This window comes from Athene noctua, chromosome 1 (genome assembly GCF_965140245.1).
Source record: "Athene noctua chromosome 1, bAthNoc1.hap1.1, whole genome shotgun sequence".
Classification (NCBI taxonomy): Eukaryota; Metazoa; Chordata; class Aves; order Strigiformes; family Strigidae; genus Athene; species Athene noctua.
The window spans coordinates 253,788,706-253,801,760 of NC_134037.1; the positions used below are offsets into that span (position 1 = coordinate 253,788,706).

The window sequence follows — 13,055 nt, forward strand, 5'->3', positions numbered from 1 at the left end:
CCTCATGTTCTAAACTCCTTCTCAGAGAGGAGTCTAGGTGTGGCTTGATCCAGGCTTAGTTCCAGACTTGGTCGGTGGTTTATGTCTGAAGGGATATATATGTGTACAATCAGTCCTTTATATCACTTAGCTAAGATGTCAAAGTTTAGTATGCTATTAATCACTTACCAAGAATCTGTTGCGTCAAGGAATCTCCCAACCTGAAGGAGCAATCTCGAGAGGTGTCCCCACTCAACGAGAAGATCCAGGCATGCAGGTGCTGCTGTGCAGGAGAGCTTAATGGGCCCCAGGCTATCTACTATTTATGGATAAGATAGCTGACTTAGTCATATTTACATACTGACTACAGGTGTTAGTTTCTTCCAGATTTGGCTTGAGTTGGACATTGAGCCACCACCATGGTTAGGTGGGTGCATTGTTCAAATTAGCCCTTGGCTATTGTGCTGTTATCTGTCTCCCCCAAATCCACTTTGAGCTGGATGCAGCAATCAAACCAGACACATCCATTATGACCAGTCACGGGTGCTTATTACTTGAATAGCGTTGTGGGAGATACAGGTCAGGTTGGAGAGGGGAGCACACAGCTATAGCACAGCTAAGATGCTCTTCAGTTTTCAGTTTGCATTGTAGGGATGTATTTTAGACTGCATTCACAAATAAAGTCAGATAAGATATGATAGTACACAAACTTGCATAGCTTCTTTTAAATTTCAGAGAAGGATAAAGATTAAATAGATGTCATAATGGAGTGATAAGTAAGCTCATAAGCCTAAAAAAGTAAAAAGCAGAAAAGATCCTCTGGAGAAAATGACAGGTTCAGATGACAAGCTAAGTAGGATTTATATAATTCCTTCAAGCATTATTAAATCAAGACCATCAGAATTGGACAATAGATTGTTTGGGGGTTTTTTTGTGGATATGAGTAATTCTTTACCCTGGTGAAACAGGTAGTTGCTGGAATATAAGAAGATTGTTTTGTTTTGGTTTTGTTTTTGTTGGAGTGGTTGGAATTGCTCAGCAAATTCCAGAAGGTAGTGTTCTCTCAAGAGAACTTGGCTTCTGGATTTATTTATTTTGTATAAACCTTTTACTGTAAAAATTGACATACAGTCACCATTTGGCTTGCATCTTTCCTTGGGTAATAGTAACCACCCCTTTATTTGCAGTCATGAGGGATCTGTTAATGCAAATTAGATTGTTTGTTGCACTTGTTGAAAAATAGTGACGTTCTGTATCTTCCTCAAGAGACTGAGCTTTAAAATTGTATCTAAAAGTGATGGAATAAAAGCTTGTTGCTCAAATTATTGCAGAAGATTTTCTCTATACAGTGAAAGAGGAGATGGACAAGGACAGGCAAGGAAAGCATAGCAATGTCACAGACATATGCTATGATCATTATTTTACTTGGAGAAACCATACTTTTTCTGCAGACAGTTCCCCGGGATGCTGTAGGTTTGTAGAGCCACCTTTCAGTGAACCAACTAATTAATTGGTATGCTTTGCAGGCAAGAATGAAGGGACCAGGTCTGAGCTACATTGGTTTACTGAGGATATAATCTTCTGGTTTTGTGAATTAAGTAGTAGAATTTATGTTTACATATCTTGAATACCTTTGATATCAGCTACCTCAGCCTTATTGCTTTGTATGAACATAGTTTTATTTTGTTGCAGAAGATCATGATTACAGATTTCTTTCTTTTAATTAATGTTTGTAAATACATTGGTTTTAATTTTCCAAAGTTCTTGAGTTGTCTGTACCTTAAACGAATTAAAACATCTGTATAGCTATCTCTTCTACCTGAAATACTTATTTTAAAAGTGTAAGGGATGGAGGATTGCTTCATTCTTGCTATTTTAGTGGTATTTCCTGTAAAAGGGAAAGATGACCTTGTGTATTTAAACGTTAAGCTTGTCTGCTATTAAGTTTCCCATTACAAGATTAGTTTTTAGTGGCCATGAGAATTAAATCAGTTTATCTGATTATTTGCAGGCTGAATTCTCTTGTGGGTTTTTTTGGACCAGTCATATAAACTGTACTTTAGAGATTTCTGATTAGAATTAGACAGCCCCCTGCAGCTTAGTTGTAGAAAGACTGATTGTAGCAGGATATTCAAGGCAAGGAATGAGGAGACAGTGGTATTACTGGGCGATGTTTATACCTGCTTCATGCAGCTTGAAATGAAAGGGAAAATACTTTGCATCATGGATGATGATAGATTAGCCAGGTTATTTCAAAGATTCAATTATGCTTCTTTACCAGTAAATGATGGGTACTTTTGAATTTATTTGGTGGATGAAAGGATTATGCTTATTTTGTAAATTAAGAAACCAAAGGTTGACGGTTACTAGAAGAATCATGTATTAAGTTTCAAGGAAGATAATAGCAGCAACATGTGCCAGTGTCTCCAAATGATAGAAAGATCTCTGTGAAGCAGAGATGGAGAAAAACTTGGAGAATTTATTCAATTGAGGAGGGAGGAAAATGAGAGAAATTATGAAAAGGATCAGCTTTGTCTAAAATACCTGATTTCATAGGGTTTTAGGGCTATGACAAGGGACTAGTGTGAAATGGGGGAGAAAGAGCATGAAGGAAGCACTTGGAAATGACAAGCAGGGAAAAGACCTATTAAAAAAAAGTTTTTTAAAAAAAAATCTTCAAAACTCTGAAACTTATCTCATGGTTCTCTCGCCTCCAGTATTCTGCCCCCAGTGACTTTGCTTGGGAGAGAAGACCATTCCCCCAACTTTTCCGTGATCACAGTATTTCTCATCACTAGATTGTGCAGTGGTTGTATATGTGGTGATAGGTTATAGCTCAGAAGAGCATGGGAGGTACTGGACTAGATTAATGATACTGCTTGTTAGAGCAGAAATGGTTGTTTGAACAAATTTAGAGCAACACAGAAGCCTTAGTGTGAGATACTGAATTGACACAATTTCCCATTTGAGAGAAGATGTTATGATGCAAGTATTGGACAGAGAGAATCAAAGATGTGGGTTTTTTTTTCCTGCAAAGGTCTTAAATCATCTAGGTATGGTGTTAGCTTTTAAAGAAAATTTAAAAGAATTGAAGAGTGAAATTAATTTCTGGCTCCAGAAAAAAGGACAAGAAGGCATGTTCAGCTTCAGTGTTCCAAAAAGGAAGCAATAAAACAAAAACTAAAAAACATTATGAAAAGAACCATATCTTTTTTGCATTCAATTTAAATGTTAGGTTTTCTGAAGTCATTGCAACAGGGACTATACAGGGACTGGGAAGAAATTTAGAGTGAAAATCTATCCAGCAGCTGCCCAGCAGTGACATAGTGCCAGAACAAGCACTGGCTCATGTCATACCTCCTGTCAGCCTCTATCTCCCTATGAGCACTTCGTGGTTCTTTTGGATCCTAATGGAATTTAGCAGCTTGGGGAGCAGTGAGTTTGTGTAATATATGTGTAATTGGTTGTTACTTGGCTTCATGTTAATCCTGTGAGGTATAGAACTTTTCACCATGTCTGGAGTAGATGATACTGTATAAAACCCAGATCAAGTTCTTTGCATAATTTCTTTGGGGATCAGTTCTGCCAAGGGAAGCATCTGCTGCAGTGACAGCAACTGACTTGACATGCCCACTGCTGCTCAGAGAGAGCACCTGAACCTGGGAAGGGTTCTCTCTGAGGCTGGGAAGGGTCACTCTCGTCTGGACTGTGTTGTGGGAAGGGCTGCATTACTACCCTCATCTGTTCGGTTTGGAGGTGCATCTAATCCTGATACTAACTCAAGGATAAGCAGGGAGAAGTTAACATTTTAAAATATAATTTCAAGATCTGTTAATGTGTCTTTGTCTAATGATATTATTATCCTATATTTCTTTTTGCATATATTTTCCTTAAATACAGTATAAATGAAAGCTTTCATGTTAAAGTGGGGTTGATGATGTAGAAACACATGTTTAGCTGTAGTATGTTTTATTCTGACCTACTCATTAGTGTGCATGAAGTGACATTGAGTTTAATGAGTAAACTTGATTTAATGGATAGCTAAAAAGCAGAGTTAGTATGCTTAACAGAATTATCCTATAATGTTTTCAAATTGCTTTTTAATTTTTCTTAATTAAGTCTTTGTTTTCTTGTAGAAACATAGATCTTCAGACTGACTGGATTTAAATTCAAAAGATAAAAAATTGCAGTACGGGGAAGAATTTAGAAAATTCTATGTTTGAATGCTTCCTCTGGTCTCAAGCACATTGGACATAGTACATGTCACTGGTTCTTTGTTTTCCTTTATGAACTAAGTTTCAGATAGACAATTGTATGATAATCTTGTCTGCCTGTAAAAAGAAGTTTGAAATGTAAAAAGATTAAAAACTAAAACAAAAAATTTAAACAGCTGTTAAGAATAAAATAGAACAATAGTTTTAGGTTGCCTGTGAGGACTGTAAGTGGTACTTGCTTTCTGTTCTCTTGATTTCACATTACTTCAGTTCACATATTGATATCTAGATTGAGTTCCTCCTAATAATCACTTTATCAATTTTTTCACATGTGGCCTATGAGAAATCACAGCATCTTGCTGGAGGTAACAATGTTCACCGATAGAACCACAGAAAAATTAAATTGGAAGAGACCTGTGGAGGTGGTCAAGTCCAAATTGTTGCTCAAGAAGAGGTTTACCTTCAGTTTACTTGGGACTCCACCAGCTGATCTATGGAAGTGTCTGAGAATGGAGGCTCTACAAACTCTCTTGGTAGCCTGTCCCAGCAATTAGCTGTTCTCTTTATAAAACTATTTTTCCGTATGTCCAACTGAAAATTTCCTGTGTTGCAGCTAGTGATTGTTGCTTCTTATTCTTTTACAGTGCACCTCTTAGAAATTGGCTTGGTCTTCTCTGCAAGCCCTGTCTTCCTTTGGTTAGCTGAAGGCTTCAAGGAGATTCCCTGCCCTAGCTTTCTCTTCAGGCTGGGTTAATTCAGTTCTCAGCCTCTTATGTACTCCAGCTTGCTAGCCTTGACCTCCCTCAGCTGGACTTCCCCCATATGTCTATCTTGTACTGGGTGACCAAAACAGGACATGGTATGAAGTGCCACAGAGAGGAAGAATCACTTTCTTTGACCTGCTGCCTATTTGCTTGCTGGTGTGTAGCACATGTGCATGCACAGCCTGCATAAAGGTGGGCTGCTGACTTACGCTCAGCTTCTTGTCTATCAGGATGCCCAGGTACATTTCTGCAGAGCTTCTCCCTATTATGACAGTCCTCAGCTTCTACTTCTGCATGGCATTATTCTGTCCAGTGTTGAGGACTTGGCTTTTGTCTTTGTTGAGCTTTGTGAGGTTTCTCTCTGCCCAGTCCATCCAGCTTGTTGGGGTCCCTCTGAACTGAGGCTCTACTTTCCTTTGTGTCAACTACTATTCCCAACTTGATGTTATCTACTAACATGCTAAGGGTATGTTCTGTTCCGTTATCCAGGTCATTAATGAGGATATTAATCAGCATCACCCCTACTATCAACCCCCCAGGAGCAATTTAAGTAACCAGTCTCCAGTTGAATTCAGTACCCATTGATTCCTCTAGTGCAGGCTGTCTTCCTCCTAATTTGTAATCCTTCCATCCAGTCCTTTTCTTTCTAATTTGGTTACAAAGGGTGCTGAGGGATCCTGCATAGATAGCCTTGCTCAGTTATAGTAAATCACATCCACTGCTTTCCCCTCATCCACAGAGATGATCTGTTCATTGGAAAGGGCCACGAGGTTGGCTGTGTGGTTTATCCTTGATAAATCCATGCTGCCTTGGTAATTCAGAGCACTTTGTGCATGTCAGGCAACCGTTGCCCTCAGCCTGCCCTGAGGAAGGAGCAGCTCATTAGCCCCAGATCTGCATGGTGTCTTCCCTCAGGAATTTGTCTTAGTCCAATTCCTGACATGCTGGGGTGGCCACTCCAGCTGGGACCTTGCCCTGCAGCAAGTCACCACCTCTGTTACTCAGGTCCAGCAGTTTTGCAGTCTTGTGCAGTCTCCAGGCTCCATATACACCCCTCCCACAGCAATGGCAGTCCCAACTAGGTAGAGCTACCTAGGAGTTAAGTGCCTAGGAGGCTGGTCCCTGTCCCTCCACTGCCTTGCAACATTTCCTGCTCAGCAGGAAAACTCCTGTGCTGTCTTTTGGCTTCCAGCTGCTGCTTACTTACCTCCTGAATGCTGCCATGTGCTGCATGCTCCTTTCTCTAGCTCTGCTCTGTGGATGGGGAGTGGAAACCATTCTGCATTTGTAATAAAGCATTGTGTATGTGTAAAATGTCATTACTAATAATATTTATTAAAATCTGATACAGTCATATAAACATATCTTTTCTTCTTGTCTATCTTTCAGAATGGCCATAGCCAGTGTTTGTCATTCATGTGCAATGTTTTGCTATTTCAATTGAGGATGTAGCTAAAGAGTAGGAAGTTTCTTACACTTCTGCATTTTTATGAATAGCCTTCAGGGCTTTTTTTTTTTTCTGAAAGAAAGCACAGAATCATAGAACAGTTCGGGTAGGAAGGGACCTTTAAAGGTCATCTAGTCCAACACCCTCTGCCACGAACAAGGACATTTTCAACTAGATCAGGTTGCTCAGAGCCCTATCCAACCCCACCTTGAATGTTTCCAGTGATGGGACATCTACCAACTCTCTGGGCAAGCTGTTCCAGTGTTTCACTACCCTCATCATAAAAATATCCTTATATCCTTATATTCCTCATATCTAGTCTAAATCTACCGGGTTTTAGTTTAAAACCATTACCCCTTGTCCTACTGCAGTAGGCCCTGCTAAAAACTCTGTCCCCATCTTTCTTTTAAGCCCCCTTTAACTACTGGAAGGCTGCAATAAGGTCTCCTGGAGCCTTCTTTTCAGGCTGAACAACCTCAAGTATCTCAGCCTGTCCTCATAGGAGAGCTATTCCGTCCTCTGATCACTTCTGTGGCCCTCCTCTGGGTCCCACTCCAACAGGTCCATCATCATGAACAGTCCTGTAGTCTTTGACTTGAGCTCCCTCTGACTGTGAAACCACAGGAAATTTTTTTCCCCATTTGTAGTCCCCTACAGATAGCTTTTCCAATTTCAGAGGAACCGGCATTCTCCAGGGTCTCTTTCCTGCCAGGAGCCATGGTGGAAAAACATGATAATTTTTTCATGGCAGTCATTCACTGTCCTCCTTCTGCCAGGAATGTATGAAATGAATGCTGGAGACTCTGGAAATCAAATCTCTGGGCCAGTGAATTTAGGAGACTCCTGATATCTGTAAGCTGGGCAAGCAATTGCCATTAAGGATCTGCAGAGATAATATAGCTTGGAGTAAGATCTTACTGCAACAATTTATGCTTGTTAGGATTCCCGGAAGCTGTAGAACATGGCAGAATTTATGCAGAAAATATATTCGACTTATAATCACCAGAGAATTAATAGATACACACTGAATGAGCTTTTCTATTACTGCTCCAGACCCAAATGCTGTCTGTTTGTAGGAAGTTAAGAATGGGGTAACTCAGATGAAGGGAAAAATCTGTAATTTTCATCCTTCAAAGCTCTTAATAAGGAAGTACATTAAAAGATTCTAATTTCAACTGGGGACAAAAGAATGTGAAGTGCTCTCTGTCCTACGTGGCAGTTCTTGATGTGAAAAAGATGATAGATAGTATATGGACACAGAAGCTTAATTCATTTAGAGGAATTAACATATTTTCTCTGTGTGTCACTGAAGTAATACCTCTAGCCACGGCTCCTTTTGTATTTTTCTTGCTGCTCAACACCTGTCATAAATTGATTTAAGTTTTGAAACTCTTCCTGGTTTAAAATTTGCATTCTTAACCACATTAAGTTACAGTGCAAACTCAGATTGTTGTCTGGGGGAAAAACATCAGCACCGGAGGCTCTGAATTATATAAAGAAGATCCTCAGTTGTGTAATGTATTTTAATTGAAGATGCGTGAAAATTTTGAAATGCCTCCAAATGTACACCTTTTTAGAGATTTCTTTGTTCCCAAGTGTTTCCAAGTGAAAATTTCTAGTGTATGAGAAATGTAACGATGTGGGATGGATTGGCTGTGGTGATGCTCAGTGATAGGTCAGGAAGTGGGTGACCAGGAGGAAAGGAATGATTGTCCTGTGGAAAATAATACATCAGCAATTCAAATACACCAATTTGTTAATTAACCAGTGGAATCTGCTTTTTTCATAACTTACATTGGTTAAATTGAAAACAGTAAATATTCAGTCATTTAAAAAGCAATTTTATATGACGGACAGTAGCTTTTACAGGGCAACCCTGTTGCACTGAAACTGTTTTGTCTGTATTAGGTTTGACATAAGTGTTACTCGGAGACAACAAGCTTGTTTAATTACAGTGGCCTACTGTTAATCAAATGTAAACTGCATGTCTACTGAAAGAGAAGCTGAACTGTGATCTTTATTCCGCTGACTATATTGAATAGCTGTTCATTACCAATCTTCATTAAAGAAGCGTAGACATTTTACTTATATGGAGACATGCAAAATGGTGTTGTAATCTTGAATACATCCCATACTGAGTATCTGAGATGATACTCAGTACAGTTCTGAAAGATATGGGTAAAGTACGCTTGTCTAGGAGCATCCACATCCACGTTTGTGTCTTTTGAGACATGAAGAATTCTGTGATGCTGATGAAGTTCAAGGTGGGAAGAGCAGCATGTGAACTTGTTACTTGGATTTCTTGCCTGGCCTGGAAATTTTGTGTTGGTGGCTGAAAACTTAAGTTGGAACTTACCAAGTATATTTTATATTTTTCTGTGCACTGTATAAGACATTCTCTCCAGCAAACTACATGCAGTAGTTGTAATCCTGTATTTTCACTCTGAAGTGATGGCGAGCCCAGCAAGCTCACTTGGCTGTAGTTCAGGCTCAAAGCACCTACACTATGTCTAGGAAAAACAGTGCTTAGTATGCCTGGCCCTATCTCTGTCAGTCAGATGAAAAGGAGAGTGAGTACATATTCTAGTAGTCATAGACTCTAACTTCCCTCTGCCCGGGGAGAGCTGAGGCTGACTGCTAAGCATGAGCTTGTGTGTCAACCATGTACATGGTAGGTTTGTCTATGCTGGAGGCTGACAATGCAGACATATCTAATAAAAATAGAATTACCCTTGGATTTGGAACAATTTTTTTACAAAAGAAATCGTGTTACTTATATTGCCTATGTATTTTCATCTGGGCACCATAAGTTTCTCTTTTCAGTATTCCTAACCTATAAATATTGCTTTATATCTCCACACTGATGCTGTTTTCCAACCAGGATAGGTCCTTTTCAGTAACTGAACATTTCTATTGGGTACATAAAACATAGTAATCTTCCAGGTAGTAAAACATTATTGTAGAGTATTCTTATTAATTAATAAAATCACCTAAAAATTTTGGAAATTGGCTTTGAAAGAGGGGAGTTTTACTGTGAGGACATAAAATGGAATTGATTTTCCCTCTATTTACAGGTACTTCCATTGGAAAACAGAATGAAGGACACCACTCGTTTCCCACAGGCGCTGAACATTGGCATGGGAATTGTCATGACCTTGTATATCTCACTGGCCACTCTGGGGTATCTGCGCTTTGGGGATGAAATCAAAGGCAGCATAACTTTAAACCTGCCACAAGATATATGGTAAGTGCATATGTGACTTAAAACCAGTAATCAGGAAGGCAAAACCATTGCAAAGCTTGTTCCATGCCTCAGTTCTGTCGTGCTTATAACTGATAGGTGCTCAAACTCTGTTAAGAGTATACTGTATATACAATTTCTGTGCCTTCTACAGTTGAGCTATGATCCTAGCCAGCAACTTCTTTCGTATTAAAAGGAAATGCATATGGAAACAGATTAATAATCTTTATAGTAAAGTATTCCATCTGTAGCAGGAGCCAGTTCCAGGTGTATTGAAGGAAGAATATGTGCTTTGCAACCAGCTATATTGCAGTTCTGAATACAGCTAGTTTTACTTTGGATATCATGGTAATAGAGTGGCCTTTTTTAGTGGAATCATTGAGTTTAACAGGTAAACAACTGGATTAGAAGAGAGCAGAGCTGAATAGATTTGTTGTTCAGATGCAAATCTGTGGATAATGTATAATAATGGCTACCTATCAGGAAAATCAAGCTTTTGCTTGCCACCGACTCAGGGACATTATCATTTTTTTTTAGCTTTTGTTTTAATGCTCTGAGAGCTTCACATGTCACATACTGAAGATGCCCTGAAGACTGTTTCAACTGGTGCAAAAGTTAGTTCTGTATCTCTGGATGGATATATGCTGTAACAGTTCAAATGTGTTTAGTACCTTTTGGTCCAGTGGGCCTAAAATTAGGTACATCAACAGTGCATAAGTGTAAAAACTGCAAAGTATTTTGTTTTCATTCTGATCAAGTAATGTCTCACATGTTACATGCTTACATCTACTTGTTCTCTGGTGTCTTGTGGTAGCATATTGAAGTAGTGAAATCTCAAATTATGTGAAACAAAAACTGCTTTGCTGAACTGAATGATAACTCCTTTTTTTACTCTTTGAAAGAGTAGAACACATTTAAAGAGTGTTCTTAATTTTCAGGTGTTACTTTTTCACTCTCTTTTCTTCATTTTCATTCCTTGGAGTCAGTATGAGCTATGCATTTTTGATATTCTTCGGAAGTTTGTTTAATTGCCTGACATGAAATGATAATAAAATGGGTCTTGAAGGATGAATGTTGAAAAAATTGCTAGAATAAGAGTTTTCAAATAGCTCTTGGCTACAGTGCAGATATGATGATAAGATGGTATTTATCCTAATGGCTTTACAGACCTACTGCAAAGAAAGAGATAATTAAAGAGATGGAAACTGGTATTCTATAAGGTGGAGAACTGGCAAATATGAGTTTAATAACCTCCAAGCTGCTCAGGGCACATACATAGAGATAAGTCATCTGTTTTTGGCTTACCCTGGACAGTACCCCAGAGCACTAAACAAAATTTTGTTGGGGAGGAACTTTAAAGACCATGTATTTCAACCCCCTCTGCCATGGCAGGGACACCTTCCACTAGCCCAGGTTGCTCAAAGCCCCGTCCAACCTGGCCTTGAACACTGCCAGGGAGGGGGCAGCCACAGCTTCTGTGAACAACCTCTTCCAGCGTCTCACCACCCTTATCATAAAAAATTTCTTCTTTGTCCTTGGCTGAGGTCTCATCTTCTTATGGCTGAAGGTTGTTTCCACCAGCTGTTCTTTGTTAAGATAGAAGTGACAGTCTTTGTGCGACAGTTCCCTTACTGTGAATCCCAAGGGTTAACTACCATACAAATATTATAGCATATTAAAGTTCAACAAAATTGATACAAGGTACCAGTTCAAGTGGAATCTTAGGATAATTAATGTCCTATTTGGTCTAGCTGTATTGATACGCAAATTTTGTTACACTAGTTTCGATTTTTTTTTTCCCTTAAAAGAGGTACAACAAAATCTAAAATATAGAATTGAAGAGGCAGACTTTTGTTAACTTTTTGCAGATATTACACGATTTTTTTTAAAAGATAGCCTAAGGAACCATCTTTATCTGCCTGGAATATAATATTAACTTAGTAGTAAAATCACTTTAATAATATAAAAATTGTTTCCTAATTTGAAATATTTGAATCCTTTTAAAGTTAGAAAAATAATGTAATGGAGAGGCTTACTGTGTATTTAAAGTTTGAATCCTGTTTTTTAATTTCTTGTAAGAAATTATTTTTATAAAGATTTGAGGTGCTCTGAAGCCTGAGGATTACAGGCTGATTGTGGGTAGCTGGTCAGTTTTTCTTTTTGTAAACCAGATAAAATCCATCTAAGCTTCTGGGATAAGGACAGTATTGCAGAACTGATAGAAAAGTAATTCTGTTTTTTCCTCTAAATTACTTAAAGCTGCTCAGCAGTCAAAAGGAAGTGTGTTACAACAGCAGTGGCTTCCAAACTAGCAACACCATTATGTCACCATGTAAAGTGATATAATAGTTTTTCTGTCCCTTTGAACATGTCTTTGTGGCTTTATTGAGTTGTGTACAGTGATGGTCAAACCTTTGATACAAATAACTTAGAACCTGTTAGTCAAAATTTATTTTTAATCAAAGTGTATTGTTCTTTTTTCCCCATATATACATTTTTAATTCTTTTGCCTATTTTTTCAGCTAATAAAAAAGCTGGGGTTTTTTGTTAGCAGTCTTTCAGTGTCATTAAAAATTGAAAACTTGATGAATTGAGAAGCGTGAAAGGCCGAGTTATTTGAGTTCATCATCTGTATTCCACTGGGCAAAATCAATCCAGTGTACCAAAACCATTACTGATTGTGTGTTCAACACTTCCATCAAAAGGTTGAAGGAAGGATGATGGAGGTATCCTGTTCTGGTGGGAAAGAGCTGAACTGTATGGATACAAATTTTGCCATGCTGTGCCATTTGGCTCCAGGATGAGGGGCCAAAAGCAGTCCTGGCTGGATTTTATTTAGTAATAACAGATATAGGTTATGATACTCAAAGTGAGTACATTTTGAGTGACTCCTGCCAGGTTTTGAGAGATGCAGGCAAGGATCTACTTTGTTCTCTCACTACTCTGGCTGCTGTTTTTTCTTCTGTTACTGTTGCAAGTTGCCTTTGCTTTCTGGTTGCAGTTGACTTCTCTTTGAGAACTGAAGCAAAAAAGGGTATTGAGTGCTTTGGTTTGCTTTGCATCATCTTCTGTTATCACAGGATATTAATGAGAAATACTTCCTCTCTCATTTGTGAACATACAACACCTCATGGCAAATGAACCAAAACTTTACCCAAAAGCTTTGATTGTGTTCTTAGTTGCATTCTTAGAAAGAAAATCATACTAAAAGACTCATAACTTCTATCAGTTGGCTTTAAGCAGACATATGACAAATGCTTGTAGTTTATGCAGCATAGATTAAAAATACATCTACATTTAAAACTGTTGGTGGCATGGGTGATTCTTTCCCACTTGTTTGTTCAGCCACAAGTAACAGTGGTAAGAGTGTTCACACTTCATGTTTTTTGGAAGATTTACTCTATTTTTTT

General features: G+C 38.5%; 1 protein-coding gene across 2 annotated transcripts in view; it reads left to right on the plus strand.

Moving 5' to 3' along the window:
* SLC36A4 (solute carrier family 36 member 4) overlaps positions 1 to 13,055 on the plus strand; it is a 104,639-nt gene that overhangs the window by 39,080 nt on the left and 52,504 nt on the right. For both annotated transcript variants that reach the window (XM_074917348.1, XM_074917355.1), the window contains one exon: positions 9,479 to 9,648. In XM_074917348.1, the coding sequence (XP_074773449.1) occupies positions 9,479 to 9,648 (170 nt within the window). The remainder of the gene's footprint in view (positions 1 to 9,478; positions 9,649 to 13,055) is intronic.